At 41.7% G+C, this 23,365-nt stretch overlaps 1 protein-coding gene across 4 annotated transcripts in view; it reads left to right on the forward strand.

The window, feature by feature from the left end:
* gabbr1b (gamma-aminobutyric acid (GABA) B receptor, 1b) overlaps positions 1-23,365 on the forward strand; it is a 134,781-nt gene that overhangs the window by 91,765 nt on the left and 19,651 nt on the right. For all 4 annotated transcript variants that reach the window (XM_084423814.1, XM_084423816.1, XM_084423815.1 and 1 more), the window contains 4 exons: positions 9,057-9,134; positions 12,693-12,843; positions 13,872-14,004; positions 15,723-15,839. In XM_084423814.1, coding sequence (XP_084279940.1) covers positions 9,057-9,134; positions 12,693-12,843; positions 13,872-14,004; positions 15,723-15,839 — 479 coding nt within the window. The remainder of the gene's footprint in view (positions 1-9,056; positions 9,135-12,692; positions 12,844-13,871; positions 14,005-15,722; positions 15,840-23,365) is intronic.

The raw sequence follows: 23,365 nt of genomic DNA on the forward strand, positions 1-23,365 counted from the left end.
CTGTAAAATAAAAATCTGAAGTTGAATGTTGAAATTTGCACTCGCAAACAATAGTCACAAACCTGTATTCTGAATCTGAAGCTGCAGACAAGTAGACACAAATGTGTAAAATGCCATTCACAGAAATACAACGACAGACACAAACTTGTAATATATATTTTGCGTTTAATCTTACATTCACATTCGCGGTACTACCTCAATTAGGCACTTGCAACTTCTCAAATCTGTCACTGCAATTTCAAATTTCGCGCCTTGACTTTTGCTACTCTTTTCGCGATTTATTAGGTGCAAAACTAACTTGTGCACTTGAAACTCAGAGGCGGTGAGAGAGAAAGGGGGGCGGGAGGAGGGGGGGTCAAAGGAGTCGTTTATTGGTTGGCAGCTAGCCAATGAAATGGGACTTCGATGATGTCACGAAACCCGCGTGCACTGAAATACTGTCTATGGCAATGAAACGCTAACATTGCTTAATGCATTAGACTGATATTAAAAGAAATAAACGATATTATCAAACTCAGTAAACACCATGCTAATAATGCATACTACAGAAAAGCAGATGAGCACAGAATATGACGAAAGAAAGCAAATGTGTGTTCAGTGCAAATAAACTTGCTGCCTGTGTTTTATTAATAATGTAACGAATTATGTGGGGTTTTTTTTATTGTTTTTTTATTATTTTTTTACAACTGTTGGTCCATTAAGCCTCATTAAGCGTTTTCTTGGTTTATATGGGATTGTTCTGTATGCTTTGTTTGTATGGTGTTTCCTGAGTTTTGGTCTTTTAATACCACTGTCTCAATTACACGCGTTGCGTTGATATTCTGTGCTCATCTGCTTTTCTGTAGTATGCATTATTAAGTCAAGTCAAGTCAAGTGTATTTGTATAGCGCTTTTCAGAATACAGATTGTATCAAAGCAGCTTCACAGTAAAATAATACAACAAGGTTTGTTCTAATGGAATTTATTGATTGATAAAATCAAAATTAAATATCCCCAAAATATCCCCAACTGAGCAAGCCAAAGGCAACAGTGGCAAGGAACCGAAAAACTCCATCAGGTGACCTAATGGAGAAAATTATTAGCAAGGTGTTTATTGAGTTTGATAATATTGTTTATTTCTTTTAATATCAGTCTAATGCATTAAGCAATGTTAGCGTTTCATTGCCATAGACAGTATTTCAGTGCACGCGGGTTTCGTGACATCATCGAAGTCCCATTTCATTGGCTAGCTGCCAACCAATAAACGACTCCTTTGACCCCCCCTTTCTCTCTCACCGCCTCTGAGTTTCAAGTGCACAAGTTAGTTTTGCACCTAATAAATCGCGAAAAGAGTAGCAAAAGTCAAGGCGCGAAATTTGAAATTGCAGTGACAGATTTGAGAAGTTGCAAGTGCCTAATTGAGGTAGTACCGCGAATGTGAATGTAAGATTAAACGCAAAATATATATTACAAGTTTGTGTCTGTCGTTGTATTTCTGTGAATGGCATTTTACACATTTGTGTCTACTTGTCTGCAGCTTCAGATTCAGAATACAGGTTTGTGACTATTGTTTGCGAGTGCAAATTTCAACATTCAACTTCAGATTTTTATTTTACAGGTTTTCACATTGGAGCTGTGAGTGTAAATGTTCATGTACAAGTACAAATATTTATTGTACAAGTTCTCAAATTCACATCTACGTGCTCTCGAGTTTTGCTACTATTTTACCTTCATACTATTTGGACTACAATTCCCATAGGCCCTCAGACCTGAGACTGATTGCGCACGCACCTGCAGTTCATCACACACACACACACTATTTAAGCACACCACACACACACCACCATTGCGAAGTCTTGATTTGCTAAGGTTGTCAATTCTTAGCGTTTCTACTGTGGACTGTTATTCTGTGTTTGATCTTGGATTGTTTCCTATTGTTTGATTCTCTGCTGCCCGGCTCGATCATTGCCTGTCTATTGGATTGTGATTGTCAGCCACCTGCTCAGACCTCTTGCCTGTCCTTTTGAACTGTGTATTTTTTTTGCCTGCCTCGACCTACGCCTGTCCCTGTTTACGATTCTGTATTGCCTTCTCCATTGCCCCTGCTGTGTCTCAACCCGGTATTGTTTGACTCTGACCAAAATAAAGCTGCAGATGGATTCTCACTCCACTGACTCCTCGTTACAGAAGACTTCGCCTCTCAGCGATCCAGCAGCTATCATGCAGTTGTCCTCCTAACTGTTAGCACAAGCCCACCAGCTCGCGATGCATCAGCTCAATCGCCTATCCCCCCTGACTGAAGAACTCGTCCAAACACTACAAGGCCTACGCGTTACGCCTACAGAGGCCACGGTGGCTCCGGCGCCTTCTCCCGCTGACAGCATGCCCAGTCCTCCCACCAGCGTGAACCCACATCTAGCATTCCCCAAAAAATTTGATGGCGACCTTGCGAAATGCAAGGGATTCCTTTTACAATGCTCTCTGTTTGTAAACCAGCAACCTACCTTGTATCCTACGGATTCGAGCAGGATATCTTTCGTCTGTTCATTGCTAACCGGAAGGGCTTTAGACTGGGCCACCGCTTTGTGGAGAGATGACGGAACAGCTAACCCTTCCTTCAATATATTTCTTCAGCGCTTCAGAGGTAAGAGTGCTGGTGATCAGTTGCTCGCTCTATGTCAGGGGAGGAGAACGGCGGTGGAATATGCCTTGTTATTTTGTACTCTCGCGGCACAAACTAACTAGGTGGAAAATATTCTAAAACTGCTGTTCAGGAAGGGATTGAATCTGGAACTCCAAGCAGAGCTAGTGTGTTGCGATGAGGGAAGATCGCTGAATGAGTTCGTTGAACTAACAATTCAGATTGACAATTTAATTCGCTCACGTCGTCCTGCTCGCACCATGTTCGCCGACACGCAAGCACCACCTACAGAACCGATGCAGCTTGGTTATACTCATTTAACCCCTGATTAACGGGAACAACGAATTCAACATAATCTGTGCATGTACTGTGGCCAAGCCGGACACCTGAAGACGTCATGTCCCATTCACCCCAATTCATCTAACTCCAAAGCGGTGAGTGCATGTGCGCAGCTAAATTATTCCTCATGTGTTAAATGATTTTTAAGATTCATAAGAGACTTCAGCACGGTCGCTGCTCCACTAACCACCATGACCAAACGCTCCACTTTGCGCCTCCTCTGGTCACATGACGCTCGACAGGCATTCAAGGATTTCAAGGCTTGCTTCACCTCTGCTCCCATTCTCTATCATCCTGACCCAGATCTTCCCTTTATCGTGGAGGTGGATGCTTCCAACAAAGGCATAGGGGCTACACTCTCTCAGCGCCATGGGTCCCCAGCAAAAATGTTGTCCATGCACCTTCTCTTGAAAACGTTCCTCTGCAGAGAGAAACTATGATGTCAGCAACCGTGAGCTCTTGGCCATGAAAGCCACCTTAGAAGAATGGCGCCACTGGTTAGAGGAAGCAAAGCATCCATTTACAGTAATCACTGACCATAAGAACCTAGAATATCTACGTTCAGCAAAACGACTAAATCCTCATCAAGCAAGATGGGCCATGTTTTTTAATCGTTTCAATTTCATTGTCACCTACAGACCTGGTTCCAAGAATACCAGTTCGATCTAAGCCTGTCCCTGTTTACGATTCTGTATTGCCTTCTCCATTGCCCCTGCTGTGTCTCGACCTGGTATTGTTTGACTCTGACCAAAATAAAGCTGCAGATGGATTCTCACTCCGCTGACTCCTCGTTACACTTAGGATCTAGAACTGTGGTTTTCAACCCTTTTGACTCGAAAGGCCCCCCATTTTCCAACACCGTATTTGAAGGCCCCCTACATAATATCATTTCCTCTTACCATTTAGCTATAACTATTTGATATAGATATAGATATAGATATAGATAAAGATATAGTCCCAGGTCAAAAAAAAAAAAAAGCCACAGCACAAAAAAAAGAACAGACACTAAATCCACACGATCTCTAATTCAGTGGGCCCCGGTTGAGAACTTCTGATCTAGTGAGTTTTAAACATATCCAAGAAAATATTTAATCTCTAAAATGCTTATTTGTTAGTAGAAATTTGGTCATATGGTAATAAAATGAGCATTTATAAATTATTTGAGTTAATAATAATCTCCTTAAGATTACATTTTTATTCTTTCCACCAACTGCTAAACCTCATGCACAGAATAGTGGGATATTAAAGAAGGAATACATCTATTCTGCCTTCAAAAGCCAACCAGATGAAAGCATGTTAGTAGACAGGATGTTACGCAAAAATTGGATTCGGAAGTGCATGGCTGGCTTCTTACCTCTGTGTAGGCAGCATTTTTCACCATGCAATTTACCACAATACTGTGTGTGCAGGTCTGATGGCACTGTTAAAATAATTACATTAATTGAATAAATTAGAAATAAAGAAGTAAATTAATTTATAAATGGCAACGTATGATTTTTCTACTGAGACATAAGCACTGTAGTCATTAAATGGCATTATGGTGACTTTATGAAACCATTTTCCTTAGGTGGTGCCCTCATACATGAAACTCTACCTGTGATTGACTGGTCACAAACATAGCTTCCTATGGACATTGACTATATAAAGTCCTAGAGTTCACTGCATGACAGAGCACAGTCTGCACTGGGTTCAAACATCTCTCCATAAACCTCTGATATAGTGTTGTGTCGATGTATAAATGTGGATGCCAGAGTAAAAAATTTATGGTATTAAAGGTTCACAGGAGCTCAGTGAACTCCATTATTGCTAAATAAAAAGAGGTTTGAAGCTACTACAACTCTTCATGAATATGGCCGTTTGGCCAGATAGGTCATTTGGCCTAGTCTGGCAAAGGTCAGGCAGGTTAACAAGAATCCAAGGCTTTACTCACAGATATTTAGAGCTTCTTTGAAGAGATCAGTGTTGTGGGATTGGAAGTCTAACAAGGCAAGCATTGTAAGAATGACTGGTCATTTTCAATACTGTCTTTTGGAAAGAAATGTTTATATAACCAGCATCTGGGATACCAATCAAAGCCACATGTTCCATACAGCCGTATTTCCAGACTTAAATATTCCATTTGAACTTCACACACAGAGGGGTATCTCTCCTTTTCATTTGCTTGTTAACCTCTTCGAGTGACAAGTGCATTGTGACTGCAACCTCTGCTATCTCACGTAGATTGGATCCTTTTCTCTCTCCTGTCGTTTTGTTTTCGATCTTTTTATTGGCATCATTTCAGAAGCTGTCTTTTTGATCAGTGCGCCTGTATTCCCCTGTTCAATTTGTCACATCGCTTTGTGCCTCTGCCGGTGCCCAGATCCTACGTCAATCCCTCTTTGTTTGACACAGTAAAAAATAGAACTAGACTTTAGTGTTTTCTGAGTGGTTGCCCCTCCAGAACTCCAGAACCCTGCCACTCTACTACAGTGTTCTTGGTTGCTCCTGTTGAAGTGCAACTGCTTGCTGTACGGTTGCTAGGGTATTTTGTGTGGTTTCTAGGTTGTTACTTCCTGGACCAAATAAAAAAAATCTCACCAAAATGTGACTGAAGCTTGCCCATGAAAAAGGGAGTTGGAAGGGCGTTGTTGTGATGTTGCTAAATTGTTGCTAGATTGTTGTTTACTGGTCTAAGTCAAAAGAGTCAGCCAAAATTGGGAGTGATGCTTACCCATGCAAATGTTACCTCCACAGTGCTAGGTTACTGTAGGAAGTTGCTTGGGCATTGTTGTGCTGTTGCTAAGGCGTTGCTTGGACATTTCTAGGTGGTTATTTTCTGCCAATTTTAGGTTGATGTGGGTGGTTGTCAGGGCATTGTTATGCTGTTGCTAAGGTGTTGCTAGGGCATTGCTAGGTGATATACTGCCCCAAATAAAAAAGCCCACCAAAATATGAATGATGCTTGCCCATACATAAATTGGTGTTGCTAGGCAGTTGCTAAGACATTGCCAAGCCAATGTGAAAGCTACCTTCAGGTTGTTGCCAGGTTGTTGTTCTGTTGTTGCTTTAGTTTCCTAGATGTTCAAATTATGCAATGGTAATGGTGAAGTTTGCCCTTTACAAGCACCACTAAATGTCGTTTTGTTGTATCCACCATTAAAAATGAGCTTGTTGCCTTTATCATGAGTTTAGCATCAGGCTTATGGGGCAGTTGTGGCCCAAAGGCTGATTTATACTGCGTCGGACCTAAACCGGAGCCTCTACGCTGTAGAAACCCGAGGGAGGGGTTCTAGCAGATCAATCACAGTGCTTGCGGTCCGCGTAGAATGAATGCGTTGTTACATTTTTGGAGAGGGGATACTGAAGGGTACGCGCGCTACACACAGCCTACAACGTAGTTACGGCGTGAGTTCAATGCAGAAGTATAAATTGGGCTTAATGGTTAGAGAGTCGGACTTGTAACCCGAAGGTCACGGCCCTGTGTGTGTGTGTTCGCTACTCATTACTCCTAATGTCTGTGCACTAACTTGGATGGGTTAAATGCAGAGGACAAATTCTGAGTATGGGTTGCCTTCACGTCATGTCACTTCACTTTACTTTTATTAGTGTTGAGAAAGTTGAGTCCTTTAAAATTGGTTTCAAAATGAAACAGCTGGAAGATCTACAAGCAGAGACAAAAGGAAGCTAAGAGGATACTATAAACTGTGGAAATTAGTCTTTTAGGCGTTCATTCTCATGCCTGTATCATAAAGCGCTTCCAGAGCCTTTCTTTCTTCCTCTGTCTTCTTTCCCTCTTTTTCAAGTCTCCCAGGGGGGAGCCCAAGCTGCCTGGAGTAATTACGCTTAATGATCACCTGATAATTATAATAGTTCTCACTTAAGCTAATTTCTCGTTGTGTTTGGGGGATGCAGGCCCAGAGCTGCATAGCCCTGCACAGATCTCCGTTGCCTGCCAGTGTGCGTTTGAGAAGGAGAGGAAGGGCGTGCATGAAAGAAAATGGAGAAATGTTGCAAGAGGGAGAGAACGTAATAGAAGATAAATTCCTCTGTCTTACGGTTCTCACTCAAGCACTGCTGATACGGTGGTATGCAATTACAGCGCTCTCTATAAAGCTGATTTTAGGGGAGAGCAACCCTGTTGTGCATTCTCATTTAAAGCTCAGCTGATACGCCTGCTGGAAAATAAGGATTGATGATAGATCTGTTTTCAGTCTCTTTGTCTAATCCAAGTGTTGTTTGGTCTCTAAAGGCCTGCCCAAAATCTGATTCAGCCTCACAGTATTGATTTACTGCAATGTGTAGCGACATTTCTCTTTCCTTTGTTCCTCCCTCTTAGACTTTTATTTTATCTGTTTTCTCCTCCTTTCCTTCATCTCTTAAAGCCAATGTGAAATCAAATTTTTCCCTGTTTACTTTTGTATTACATATTCCTGGAATGTTTCAAAATATATTACATTTTACACATCTGAATGGCTTCCTTTTTTATTTTAATTCACCAGTGTAGACTAGTTAATGTTAATCAACAGCTAAAGAACTATTTTAGGCTATTGTAGTCAACCTAGCTTTTATAAAATCTTCCCAATATAGTTAACACAATTAAATAGTTAATTTAATGCTTGGTCATTTTTAATGTATTAAAGGTTACATGCTCTACAGAGTTTGACCCTCAGCCTCCTCAGAACAAATTCCTTTTAATAAATAAAAAAAACTTGTGTAACTTTTTCACTTGTGTAAACGATGGCGAGCGCTACTGTCACTGGTGGTTGCTGGCAGACAGATGAAGATGTATATGATTCAATTCAAAAGGTTTATTCTCTAAAGATCTAACAGGAAGGCAAATGATAGCAACACACACTGAACAGAGACAATACCGGACACTGAACTGAACATGTATACAGGTGTTAATGATGGTGACTGATGAGTGCACAGCTGACCATGATTAGTGTCCGTGACAACAAATGAGTGATGTAGCCAGGTGATGACAAAACATAACAAGTCCAAACTAATGTGAATGTGACAGCTACAGCGTTGTGGCCATGGAAATTATATTTTAGCTGAGCTGTGAATTTACACTTTGAGCTTAAAGTAATTAAAGAGAAGCAATAAATAAAGATAAAAATAGACAGCTTTCTTTTGAGTTGTACTTTTGGCTCTTCATGCAACAACAAAAAATTCAGCATGACCAATGTAGTCTGATTTGCTCCATTGGTCAAAGAAGTTCTTGACACCTGACTCAAACACCAATCCAGAAGATTGACTCAAAATTAAGAGAACAGTGAAGCCATATTTACACTGACAGCATGGTCATGATGAATGTTTAAATTTTATTTACTCATCCTCATGTCGTTCCAAACCCATAAGACTTTTGTTCATCTTCGGAACACAAATGAAGGTATTTTTAATATTATCTCATCATTTTTTTTGTTCATCCATTAAAAATCCACGCAATCAAATTTTTCAAGCTTCAAAAAATGTATAAAGAGCACGTAAAAGTAATCCATATGAACCCAAGTCTTCTGCAGAGACATGATTGCTTTGTATGATGAACAGATTTAATTTAGTCTTTATTTAGATATAAATATGAATCATCAACACACATGCATAGAGCACATCAGATATGGTAAAAAGAAGCTCAAACGTTCTTGTATAACTCATGAACCAAACCTCATTGCACAAACTTCTTTTTACCATATTTCATGTGCTCTTGTGTCTCTTCAGAAGACTGGGAATAAACCGCTCGATTAATATTGATTATAATTATTGAACTCTTGTGGTTGGATGATCAGAGAATATAAAAAATATATTTTTTGAGGTATACTAAGCGACAAGTAAAATGTTGTTCATATTTACATGATGTTTTTCAAAAACTGAATAAACCGTTTTCTTAAGTGCATGTTAACGGGGTCAACCTGCACTCCCACTGGTAGTCACCACTTCGCATCTCTGCTCATTTGCATAAAAATTCACAATGCATAAAATCAAGTCAATAACATTTTCTCTCCTTAAACATCCTGTTTCAAAAACATGTCACATTATAGAGGGAAAATGCTTTACGAATGCCATCTGATGTTGACTTTAAACTGTTTCTCAATTGCCCTTTCTCCCTTTCTTTTTGCAGGAGGAAGCTACAAAAAGATTGGATACTATGATATGACCAAAGGCAATCTCTCTTGGTATGGGAATGACAGGTGGATAGGTGAGTACACATTTGTCTCTCTCATCTCCCATGTATGCTCTTGTTTATCATTGTCTGAAGCACTCTTCTCTGTTTTAAACAACCTTTCACAAAATCACTCACATTATTACTCTCACCATTCCTCTACATCTCTCCCAGTGTCACAGCCGCACATTCTAGGCCCCGCCCCCAAAACAACGAGAACCGCGGACGACAGACTGCTACAGGGCATTAATCAATCAGTCAGTCAAATTCTGTTTAGCATTCTGTCCGTGAGGGCAGCCGCCCTGCGGAAGCTCTGCACGGCTCTACCAAAAAAAGACAAATGAATGCCATTAGAAAACCGCCAGGAGTTAATTCCAATCATAAATTGAGCAAGCGCACTGATAAAAATTGCGCGCAATTTAGAATGAGTGATGGTTTCATTTAATCTTTTTAATTGTATTTGATGACCAGTTCACGCTCAGTGTTGCTGACGGTGCACTGAGAAGATGCCAACTGACAGCTGAAAATAACACAAATCAGACGCAGCCCAGGCTGTTCCCCAGCTGCCTTCCAGCACATGCTAACCTTGACTGGACGAGTACAAATCGTCCAATCAGCACGGGTGACACTGTGTGCCTCAGCTGATTGTCTTTGCCTGTTATTTAAACCCTCGTGGGCTCCGAACAGAGATGTTGATTCTTCAGCTTTGTGATAGCAGCCTGGGTTTGTTGGTTTATAATATTGGGGGCATGATGCCACATCACCGTGCTCATTATGTGACCATTTCTATGCCTAGACATTTCCCTAGATGTGCTCTCTTGGGGTTACTCGGTTTTAAACTTGCTTATTAGCTTATTAAAACTCACTGAAGCAGCGAGCACCATGGCAACTGAAGCACGTAGGCATTGCGAAATGCGCTAATTGCCATTTTCACAAGGCGTATCGGGGGCCTTGTGATGGAACCTGTTTTTCATTTATTTACCCAGCTTGCAACTGGGAATAGTGCCCACACCATTGTCGTAGACCCCAGGTGGCTCGCACAGTCTGTCACCTTTAACTTCTGCATTAGTTGTCGATGATAGATCTCTTTAGAGGTCATCACTTTAACAGCAACCCTTGACTGTGCCAGACTGGGAGATGCTGCGAGTCTGCCGGTGAGTTGAAAGGTCATCCTGCCCCTTTGATCGTGACGAGGCGAACAGGAATGCAAGATCATCGAAGTTAGAAAGGTTTGCTAAATGGCGACAGATGACCCTTGAGGCGGTGCGGTACCATCTGGAAATGTACGCACAATTGCCACCCAACTTTTAACCTTGCCGTCATGGTCACTGGCACTCACGGACAGCGTATTCCAGGGAGACGGCAGCGGTATAGACCTAAAAATAATCAGTGCTGCGATGTGCTGAAATAAAGGCCTCTTGAAGGAGAGGGTGACTTTGCTCCAGATTGGATGCCACGTGTTGACCGATCACTTGCGATTTTCTCGCTCTCTGTCTACATGTCTCGTCTGTACCCTCTGCAAAGTGAAGGTTGCATCCCTTCATCTCCCGGCTGAATGGGATCGGTTTGAATCTTTATGTTCAATTGTTTCTTGCTGTGATCCATCCACTTTACTGGCCCCTCTCGTTCTCTCTCGCTCTCCCCGGTCGCCCCTGACAACCACTGCATCTGCGCCTTGTTCTCTCATCGCTGTAGCAACCATTATGGATATTGGTTGCCATGGCAACATACTGTCCCGATTCCACCATCAAGGACAGGGAGAGGTATTAAACAGCATGAGCTCTCTAGTCCGCTGAATACATACGTACTCGCACATTTACAACCATTTACATTTGTCAAGCACACACACACACATTCATTGTTGACCTAAATTGCTTTAGAGACATCTTCAAAAATCTAAATTTTACCTCTTCTACTATGACTTCCCTTTTCACCAAGCCCTTTTGTTTTTCAGCCTCAAACCATCTTTTGCAATCTAATCAATTACAGTTTCTGAGTTTTACCAGAAATATGCTTCTTTATGGCTGTAAATCGGTTGCCAAACCCTTTTCATGTACAATCGACACCCAACTGACTGGTAATATCTATGAATTGTGTTACCCAATCAAAACAATGAGCTGCCAGTAAATGCGTTCGCTCAGCTCCACAAGGCAGCTCCACACAGATCGCAAGTTAATTTTAACACCATAGCAACACTGCAACGTTAACATTCTGACCTGAAACACCATAGCAACCACTTTCTATTTCCACAAACCACTTAAACTCATGTGTCGTGCCATATCACATCTTGGGGTCTACAGTATCTCTTAAGATTGTTCCAGCATCAGTGGTGCTCCACGCTGTTTCCCAGCATCCCAGAATCCGTCAGTTGGCCATCTTCTGCCCCGAGCGGTCGTGTTCAGTAGGATCTCCCACTCTCCTTTAATCAATATCAGCGAGATCCACGAGGGAGATGGCCTTACGTGAACCTCTAATTAAGACTGACAGCCGCTGCGCTTATCAGATGCTCTGGCGAGGGGTTCCGGTGGGGCCACATGGGCAATATGAGTCCTGTCGAGCTTGAGGACCTAGGCTTGCTAAAAAACCATCAGATCTAGAGATAGATGTAACAAGCTATATTGTCCCCAGCCAATTTGTCACTCGCAAAAGAATGCGGCGCTATACCTCTTGTGTGCAGCCCACCCATTGAAGGAAGCTGACCACAAATGCACCCTGTTGTCCTTTGTTGTTGCCAAATGGCCAGCCGATTACCCATCTGGAGGCAGTGAAACCGTCTGTGATGGTATCGCTTCACAGAGACCAGAGGGGTAGAAGCTTTAGTCAAATGGCAGTGAGGTGAAATTCGATAGCTATCGCTCTCTCTGCAGACTTCAATTCAGTCAGTTTATCATGAGATAGAGAGAGAAAGAGACCGAGAGGGAGGTAAAGTGACTCATAACTGGCTCAGAGAACAACAGTTCAGAGCTGCTTTCCTTTTCTATCTCTTGCTCAATTGTTGCATTATTAAATATACATGATTATTACATTACTTAATAATATTATTTATATACTTTTATTCACAGAAAAAAATTTTTTTTTACTTTCAAACTATTTTCATTTAGAAATAGCTAGTAAGTTTAGAAAAATTACATTTTGAAGTCGAAAGTCTTGCATTTTCTATTAAAATCTACTCCAGTAATCTTTGTTTTATTTACAACTCGATAAATATTTTTTTTTTAAGCATAGTATTAATTCATTTTAGTGCTTTCAAATAGATTAATCACAATTTGTCGCATCTAACATAAAAGTTTGTGTAATATATAATACACACACACACACACACACACACACACACACACAATTTACATTCATTGTGCTTATGTGGGAAATGGAGGTTTGAGTCTGACCTGCATCGTGCTTCAATCCCCTCTCACTCATTCCCCAATAACTTCTTGTTCTTTCTCTACTGGATCTGTTTAATAAGGGCAAAAAAAAAACTTATTTAGAAAGACTAAAAAGCAACAACCTCTAACGGTTTTTATATTTTATTCTTGAAAGTTATTTTAGTATAATATAAAATAATAGTCCACTAAAAAGCCAAATTTTTCTCTCCAGGTTCTGGCCCACCTGCTGATCAGACTGTGGTGATTCAGAAGTTCAGATATTTGTCACAAAAACTCTTCGTCTCAGTTTCTGTTTTTGCTGGCTTGGGCATTTTAATGGGGATCGTTTGTCTCACCTTTAATATTTACAACAGCAATGTCAGGTATGTTTAGCTGTATGCTCCTGCTCGCAGGTGTGTGTGCATTTATATTGCATAACCACGTTTGAGTTCAATGCAGAGGACAGCATGCTACATGCATACAAGTATCATGGGTCACATTCACACATTTATGCATTCTGTGTGTGTTGAGACACACCGGGTTCAAACATTCTGATGCATTACGAATAGCAATAGCATTGCACAGATATATTTGGACTAATGTGTGTGTGTGTGTGTGTGTGTGTGTTTATTTTTATCTTATTGACATTGAAACTTTCAACTAGATTTTCTCAGCAGACAGCTTAAGCTAATACCCTGAACACTTACAAATCTTGTCATTCATGTGGATAAATGTGTGAGTGTGTCAATGAATCTGCATGTTTCTTTGTGTGATGATAAGACACAGGAGAGTAAGTCCTATTCCACTGTGAGAGACTAACTAAATTAGCTGAATGCGAGTTCACTACACTAGCAAAAATTACCAAAAAATACCATGATATTATTTGAAGTATCTTGGAACACCATATTATATAAAATATTAATTTAGAATATTATTAAATAAAAAAAATATTAATTTTAGACTATATATATCAGTATCTTCTATGTATGGTATATTGGTACCACACCAAACCTTTTAAGGATTCCCATCATGAGATAATTTTATGGATTTAGTTTTAATGAATTAATTGTGTTTTAATTCATTATTTGTTTTGATTACATTTTATGAATTAAACAGCTCGTAAACATACTTAATCATTAATCACCTGTTAAACATGAAAGCATTATGCAATCATTTAAGACATGTCTCCTTATTATAGAACCTTTTTGGCATAAAGAGTTTTTTAAAATTGAGTCAAGAAACCTAGGGTTCTATATAGAACCCCATTGAACCTTTTTTTCTTAGAGTGATGGCACTACCACATTTCTTTGGAATTATCTGTTCCATGTATGAACCTATTGTTTGGACATACATGTCTTTGCAAACTTCTGCATTTTGCAGATTAAGTAATATGTATGTCCATATGTTGAAGGTACATTCAAAACTCCCAGCCTTACCTGAATAACATGACAGCAGTCGGCTGTATGATGGCTCTGGCTGCTGTTTTTCCTCTGGGAATTGATGGACTGCATGTACGGAACTCCCAGTTTCCTGTGGTCTGTCAGGTAAGCGCTCAGGCAATCTGGGTAATGCTGTTTTGTCATTATTTGTAGTAGTAGTAATTGAGTTTTTAAAACCTCCTCAGACACTTTTCTTCAGAAGGGCTATAAGCAGGTGTATAATTTTTTTTTCTTCATTTTATATTTTTCCTGAGGCCCACTGATAATGTTAGTCGGGGTTTCTTGTATCAAAAAATATGAATTATTTAGTTTTTTCACAACCATTTTTCACCCACTCTCAGACCCTTAAGTATTAAACACACTTGTTTTGCCTCCTTGCTTTCAGACATCTTTATATATGCCCTCTTCGCTTACATTTACTTATAGGTTCCAGGCTTGCCGTCTGGTCCAATTTAGTTTGCACTACCCCTTTCTTCAGTAACAACGATTTGTTTTTGCAGCTTAATTTTAATAAATGCATTTTTGGACAGGGGAGGAAGTTTGAGATCTAAAAAGTTACAGTGTGTTTACATTTAGGGATACACGTTATATATCAGAACAAAAACGGTTATCAGCTATTATAGATATTAGATATTAGTTATTTTTATTGGATATTTATTGTGCTTGCTCATTTCTGCTATTTTTACATTTAAATTTACATTTGCCATCATATAACACTCATTTAAAGTTAAAGGGTAAGTTCGGTATTTTACACTTAAAGCCCTGTTTACAGATCGTTTCTGATGAAATAGAACGGTTAAGATTAAAATTTGGACACATGCTGCTGTCCCGAGAATTTTAGGTTTCTTTCGCTTTCCCCAAAACCTCTAGAATGGGTGTATAGGTGCACTGGAACAATCCTTCATAAAACGCATTAAACTTTCGTTTACAAAGACGTGAAACTCACTGAGTGGTCAGGGATGTTCACTGATATGCTCACACAAAAATCGCTGCAAAAGATGCTTTCCAACAGGTGTTTTACCAGGTGTAAAACTGTGGATCTATTTTTCCAAACGTCTCACACCCGTAGATTCTTCCGTTGAGAGCTTGAATAATAGACACTCCAGGCCAGTTGGTGGTGATAATGCACCTTTGCCAATTGCAAGCAAACCGCTGGCATTTCATTGAATACACAGAAGAAGCAGAAGAAGAAGCGGTGGAGTAATACCGTACCTCACACAGCACATTCAATACAAGTCAATGGAGTTGGACAAAAACTACGATAAAACCTGTTGGAAAGCATCTTTTGCAGCGATTTTTGTGTGAGCATATCAGTGAACACCCCTGACCACTCTGTGAGTTTCACGTCTTTAGAAACCTAAAATTCTCGGGACAGCAGCATGTGTCCAAATTTTTATCTTAACCGTTCTATTTCATCAGAAACGATCTGTAAACAGGGCTTTAAGTGTAAAATACCGAACTTGTCCTTTAATCATTAGAAACATTACTATTTTTATAACATTGTTAAATATAATATTTAGCAAACCTCAAAATGAATTGTTCATGTTGTACATTATAATGTTGTGATGCTTAAATTCATTAATTCATTTAAATTGCCTTTCTTTTAATTTATTTTGATAAAATAGTATATCATTTTAATATCAGTCATTTATCAATTATTTATCTACCATAACATTAGAATAATGATAAGCTTATCGATACTGGCCAGAATTTTTATATTGGTGCATCCTTATATCCATAAAATGTCTTTTAAAATTTAAAGCTGAAATATTGACTAAATTGCTTTTTTAAAATCATTATTCTTATTGTTGTTGTTTTTCTAGTTCCGTTTGTGGCTACTTGGACTTGGCTTCAGTTTGGCCTATGGAAGTATGTTCACGAAGATCTGGTGGGTTCACACTGTGTTCACAAAGAAGGATGAGAAGAAAGACAAGAGAAAGGTGAGTACAGAACCAAGGTTCCCTATCAGTCAGACGAATTGGGATCTCGCCTGAGAGCCCAATAACCTTTGAGTGGTAACAAGCCAATGCACATTGGTGAGTGAGATTTGCACCGCAAGCCGCTCCCCCGCTTCCGGGTTATAAGGCAGCGTGCGAATACTCACATTAAGTTTTTTTGCTTCGGAGCCGAGTGGACCTGGTTTTCACTCTGCTCTTCAATCATTGCTCGAGAGAGTATCAGAACGAGAGTCTGTTCCTGTTCCGGTGTTGGTGTGACGGCGCGTTCCAGCGGAGGATGCAGTTTCTGAGAGTGCACAGTCTGGTGCAGCGGCTGTTCCCTTGGGTGCTTCAACATTTAAAGAGCAGTTTCCCTAAAAAAGTCAACACAGGTGTGATGTAATGTCTTTTTAAAATCATTCCACCCGTGTGTCAGCCACGATCTCTACCTCATGTGTCTGGGCTGTAAGCACGCTGAGGTGACATTCGTTGATGAGTCATGCACCCACTGTGGAAAGATAACCATCGCGATGTTTAGATTAAGACTAAGATACCTGGAAACAGGTGGAGTCCCCTCTGCTATTTCCCAATCTGGCTTTGATGCGCACAGGGCCACTTTGGTTAATACACAGGGTGATCTGAGGATTACAGTGGGGGTTTGTTTGCCCGTTGAGTCACCGTGGCCCCCCCCACTCCTCCTATCCATTGGAGGCTGTGGAGCTTCCTGCTGGGGTTGCTAGGCCTTCTCACGGAGGTCCCAACATCTCATTCAGGGCTCCTGCGGAGGACCGGATGTCGATTGTTGCATCGGAGGGTGGGCTACTGTCCTCTAGGGATGAAGGCTCGGCTGCGTTGCCCCCTTCAGGGAGAGTAGTGTTGTTCGAGTCCAACCCTGAGCTGACTGCCATAATTTCCTGGGCCACCACGAGCATTGGGCTCGAGTGGAACCCTCTACTGTGTCCCAAAAGGTCATGGCTGGACAATTGGTTTCTCGGGACGGGGCATGCTGAACAGCAGCCTCCTGCTCCAGTGCCTTTCTTCCCGGAAGTACACGAGGAGGTCATGAATTCGCTGAAGGCACCTTTTTCAGCCAGAAGCCCTAGCCTCGATGGCGGAGCGGTCAAAGGGTACGTGGAGATCGCTCAGGTGGAGCGTGCTTTTGCAGTGCAGCTGTGCCCGCATAATGCTGCCATCGGGTGGGGTTGTCCGTGTCTCCCATCCAAGGCCTGTAAGTTCTCGGCCAAGGCTTACAGCGCTGCTGGACAGGCCGCCTCTGCCCTGCACACCATGGCCCTCCTGCAGGTATACCAGTCCAAGGCACTAAAAGAGCTGCACAAGGGTAGTTCTGACCCAGGGTTGATGCAGGAGCTGTGGCACAGACCATTTCTACGCTTTGCGTTCGAGGGACAGGCATACCAGTACAAGGTTCTCCCTTTCGGCCTTTCCTTTTCACCCTGCATCTTTACGAAGATAAAGGAGGCGGGCATTCGCATTCTCAACTATCTCGACGACTGGCTCATACTGGCCTAGTCGCAAGATCAGTTATGCGAACACAGGGACTTGGTGCTCACGCATCTCAGCCGTTTGGGGCTTTGGGTCATCTGGGAAAAGAGCAAACTCTCTCCTGTGCAGAGAATCTCTTTACAACACATTGAGAGTTGTGTACATCAACCACAAGGGTGGTCTACGCTTCCGTCGTATGTCGCAACTCGCCCGCCATCTCCTCCTGTGGAGTCACAAGAGACTCAGGTCGCTTCGTGCCATCTACATCCCGGGCGAGCTCAATTGTGCGGCCGATGAGCTCTCACGACAGCATACTTCCAGGGAGGAGTGGCGACTCCACCCCCAGGCAGTCCAGCTGAATTGGGAACGCTTCGGGTTCACTCAGGTAGACTTGTTCGTGACCTCAGAGACAACCCACTGCCAGTGGTTATATTCCCTGACCGAGGGGACCCTCGGCACAGAAGCACTGGCACACAGATGGCCCCGGGGCCTACGCAAGTATGCGTTTCCCATAGTGAGACACTGTGCAAGGTCAGGGAGGACAAGGAGCAGGTCTTGATGGTTGAGCCGTGCTGGCCCCATCGGACCTGGTTCCCAGAACTCATGCTCCTCTTGACAGCCCCTTCCTGGTGGATTCCCCTGAGGAAGGACCTGCTTTTTCAGGGACGGGGCACCATGTGGCACCCGACTTAAGTGGACTTATGTGGCCTTGGCCTACCTCCAGTGGTAGTAGACACTTTCACTTCAGCTAGAGCCCCATCTATGAGGCACGCTTACGCTTTGAAGTGGAACCTATAACCTGTCTACACACGGTAGGTCCCCGTAGATGCCTGTCAATGTCATGCTTTCTTTTCTGCAAGACGGGGTTGAGCGAAGGCTGTCTCCCTCCACCCTGAAAGTGTATGTTGCCGCTATTGCCGCACACCACAATGCAGTTGACTGTAAGTCCCTCTGGAAATACCACTTGATCATTAGGTACCTTAGAGGCGCCAGGAGGTTGGATTCTCCTCTGCCATGCCTCATCCTGTCTTGGGACCTCTCCTTGGTCCTGATGGGCTTACAGGGAGCACGCTTTGAACCCTTGCAGTCAGTAGAGATTAAAATCCTGTCTTTTAAGACAGTGCTCCATACCGTGCTCACATCCATTAAGAGGGTGGGGGACCTGCAGGCATTTTTGGTCGAAGAAATGTGCCTTGAATTTGAGCCAGCTAACTCTCACGTCATCCTGAGACCCCGGCCTGGATACATGCCCAAAGTTCCCAACACTCCTTTCAGGGACCAGGTGGTAAACTTGCAAGCGCTGCCCCCGGAGAAGGCAGACCCAGCCCTTGCGTTGCTGTGTCTTGGTCGCACATTGAGTTTGTACGTGGACCACACACAGAGCTTCATAACCTCACAACAGCTCTTTGTCTGCTATGGAGGACAGCAGAAGGGAACGGCTGTCTCCAAACAGAGGTTGACCCACTGGATAGTGGATGCCATCAACTTAGCATACCATTCCCAAGACGAGCCGTGCCCCCTTGGGAGTGACAGCTCACTTAACACAGAGTGTTGCTTCCTCCTGGGAGCCTCTCTGGCAGACATATGCAGAGCTGCGGGCTGGGCGACACCTAACACATTCGCAAGATTTTGCAATCTCCAAGTGGAGCCGGTGTCTTTCCATGTATTTTCTACAAACAGGTGATATGCAGGAGGAATGGCTCAGTGTCTCGCTTACTGCGCCATTCCCCTCTGAGGATGGGATACGAGTGCTTATTTTGCTCCTCAGTTGAGTTCCCCTGCTGGTGAACCCTGGTGGAGTTCCTCCAGCATCCTCGGCAGTCAGATGCTGTGGAGGCATCTAACGCCAAGTCTAGTACTGGTGTGTACGCCTGGTTGGTCGGCCCCTGTACAAGACTAGATGCCCCTATGTTGTGATTTCTCTCTTTAGGTGATCCCATATGTGTATTCTTCCACGGTATGGCTCCCCTGTTGGCGAGGTCGTGTCTTTCCCTTGGCAGAGTCCACTCTGCTATCTCTGTAATGGTATTGACTCCACCCCTGAACAAGATGGGATCTACCACAGAGATCTTCCATATGTAGCACTGCCCTGTCGGTCAGTCCATATGTGTAACTCCACATGTTACCTCCTAATGGGCAGTATGTGGTCTCCGTAGCATTCCTTTCCAGTTGGAAAAGGCATGCTTTCCCAGTGTTATCCAATAGTTTCACTGTTCAGGGTGAATGGAACATCAGTGATTGACATTCTTTGTGCAAAGTCCTGCCCTACTTCCGCCCCAAACAGATGCGGGGCGACCAGCTGGCTTGCTCAGGGCACTGGATAGAGATTCCAATTCGTCTGTCACTAACGTTAACGTCAAATGTGACTGACTGATAGGGAATATCTAGGTTACTAATGTAACCCCCATTCCCTGAAGGAGGGAACGGAGACTTTAATGCCTGTCACCACAACTCCTGTACCTCTGCTGGCAGCCGGCACCCCATCTCGGCTCCTAAGCAAAAAAACTTTATGTGAGTATTCACACGCTGCCTTGTATACCCGAAAGCGGGGTAGCGGCTTGCGATGCAATTTTCACTCGCCAGTGTGCATTGGCTTGTTACCACTCGAAGGTGATTTGGCTCTCAGGCTAGATCCCAATTCGTCAGTCACTAACGTAAACATCTCTGTTCCCTCCTTCACATTATTAACCTAGACGTTTTTATTGTCATGTTTGGTTTTGAGTTTTGAACTACGTTTAGGTTTTCATGTCTTGTATTCTGTTATTGTCATAACCAGGAACTTGACAAATCATGGAACTATGTCATGTGATTTCCCTGTTCCTCATGCAATCTTGTCATATGGTTCCTTTGTCTTGTGTGTCATGTTTTGATTAGTTTATTGTGTTCATTGCTTTCAGGTGTGTCTTATGTCGTTAGTCCTTGTGCATTTAGCCCTTATGTTTCCATTGTCTCGGGTCTAGATTTGTTTAACGTAACCTGTTGTTGGTGAGTTTCTGTTTATAGCTCATGTCCAAGTCTGTTCTAGTCAAGTCATGTTAAGGCCGGGACACAACAAATCGGCCATCAGGCAATGTCGGGATGTTTTTGAGTGTCTGTTGGCTTAGTTTTTTTTTGTTTAGTTTTTTTGTTCACCGTTGGCTCTAGTCGCGTGCCGTCTGGGTTTTTTGGGCCGATTCAGCATGTTGAATCGCTGTCAGGCCATTGGTGAAAGTGAGAACTTTGATTGGCTGTTCAGCTTAGCAAACGAGTCAGTACACAAGAATAAAAGTGAAAGTGATGAAAGTGTTCAAAGCAGTCAAAACAGTACAGACAGAAGGCTGTTATAATTGTACGTCATCTTACCTGAGCATTCAAATGCACAAATAATATTTTCATAATAACAAGCCGAGTGGAATGAAGAAAGTGATCAGCAAGATTTATATTAAAAATGGTAGGTTGGCGCTGCTCTGTTTACGGTTGTATATCTGCAGTCCTAGTTTCGGTTACCTTTTTGAATGGCAAATATAGACTATTGATATCTGTTGATATAGATCGTTGAATGAAAAAAAAAAAAGCGTGTTATTTTTTTACACGCAGGCGGAGAACGCATGTGCTAGTTGACGCCAGTAGTCCTTCTGGCTTGTTCTTTTTGGCCGAGACACAGCCGATGCGAGGTGACAACACAGTCAACAGATGAGCTTTCATCTCCGCTAGTTCTTTGACGTTGACTTGGTGTGTCCCTGGCTTTAAGTTCAAGTCAAGTCATCATTTTATTCTGTTTACTCTGTCACCATTGTTGAATATAATTGCACTTGCGTTCACTTCAACTCGATTTGCCTTTAGTGGACAATACGTTACAATTTATAAAAAAAATTATAAAAAAGTTATTATAATTATAGTTATTTAAACTAAAACCTTAAATTATTTTTGTAACTTGAAATAAACAGTAACTGAAATAATATATAAAAAAAAATTTCAGTTGGCTAGTTGGCTAGTTGGCTAGTTGCCAAGGCAACATTTTAAGTTAACTTATATTAAATTAACTCAAGCTAAACCTGAAATCAAATGAATTAAACCCGTAATTAAAAAAAAGAAGACAAAAACACAAAATCAATTACTAAAACTTAAAATTAAACTAAATTTAAAATTAAAATTAAACCAGAAATTTTTTTCTAAAATAACTGGTGTGAGGTTAATATAAGGTGTTTTAAGACAAACTATCTGGTCTTTTAAAGCCTCATAAGAATTTACTCTGCTGACTTGTCGTGTAAAGGTCTTCCAGTACACTGCTGGAATGATCAATATATCATAGTGGAATTATTATCTTTTATAAATAATATATCTTGTTCATCTTTCTGTTATTATCTTTGGATCTCCATCTCACTTCCACTGCCTCTCTGGCTTGGCCACTGTTTCTCTGTGCCTGATCTCATAGAGATAGGTCCCCTGTTGTCCTTGAGCATCCTTAAACAGCACATTTATCATAGAGCCCATCTCGATGAGCTCTCCTTACAGCCCCATGAACCAGCAGTCACTCCATCACCACAGATTCTCTCACGCTGCGCAAGATCACTTTCAATCAGTATGTTAGATTTTTTTTGGTAACACAATAAGGTCTCATTTGTTAGTTACTGTATTATCTAACATAAACTAACAATAAGCATTATATTTTTGCAGCATTTATCCATCTTAGTTAATGAATATACAATTGTTTATTGTTCATGTTAGTTCACAGAGTCCATTCATTTAATGTTACCAGATACAACTGGAATAAAATGTATTAGTAAATGTTGAAATTAACAGTAACTGAGATTAATAATACTGTGGAAGCATTTATCATTGTTAGTCCATGTTACCTGGTAAAGACATTAATAATGTTAATAGTATTTCACAATAATACCGTTTTTACTGTATTTTTGATCAAATAAGGGGCTTTCGCACCAGGTAGTTGTAAGAACTTAGTTCTAGGATCTAGCCACCAGGGTGGTTCCCCGAGAACTAACGGTTCCCCTAGGAACGTTTTCCTGGTTGCATTCGCACCGCCAGTAGGAACTCTGAAGTGACGTAAGCCTCGCTTGTTGTTGTGACTTTTATTTTGATGGCACGGCGGACCTTTATTAAGTTAAAATTAGTTTAAGAGGCCCATCTATCACTAGGCGCGTTTCCATTACAGATTTGCGCAAAACTTTTGAGATTTTTTCTAAATATAGATAAAAAACTATTGCGAAATGACGGCGTTTCCATTAACCGATGTTATGCGACTAAAACGTAATTTTTTCCTCTCGCGATAAGTCATTCCAAAAATCATGGTAACGGACGTTGGTAGGTTTATATATATCACAGCCACTTACCGCACTAGACATTATTATTATTAATGGTAGGAAACGATGGCGTGTTATCCAAGCATTAATGGCAAGGAAAGACCCTTATACTGTGAGCGGCACATATTTTTTAGTTTTTCTCTCTCATTTCTGCTCCAAGGTCTTGATTGTGGCATTTCTCTGAGGTTTAGCATCCAGGATTTTCACTCATTCTTTTGTCTTTTATGAATTGAATAAAGAACTCTGTCTCGTATTCTGTCCAAACACACCGCGCCTTCTAAGTCAGGTGACTATAAGCGTAAAAACGTTTTTGCGATAAATGGGAGTTTTTGCGAAATTGACGTGTTTCCATTGGGCGTATTTTCAATTCGCAATTTCAATTTGCGCAATTTGAAGGCTAATGGAAACGCGGCTACTCTTTTCCATGTTCGTAGAGTACGTTTTTGGAGTAAATATATAGATGGGTTTCCGTTTCTCGAATTACCCATTATCCTCTGCGCGCCGCCATGTTGTGTGTCAAAGCTGTCAGTAAGCCACTGCGAGACACGGCTCATTCACTGTGCTGCATTAATAGAAAGCCAGTTAATATAAAGTATTTTTGACTCTTTTGTGTTGAGATACGATGACAAATTCCTTTCAAACCTGGCGACAAGGTGAAGGTTATTTACAGGGACACATTAGACGATGTTTGCAAGGCAAGATATGATGAGAAATTGAGTTATATCG

Source organism: Rutilus rutilus, assembly GCF_951802725.1.
Source record: "Rutilus rutilus genome assembly, chromosome: 11".
Classification (NCBI taxonomy): domain Eukaryota; kingdom Metazoa; phylum Chordata; class Actinopteri; order Cypriniformes; family Leuciscidae; genus Rutilus; species Rutilus rutilus.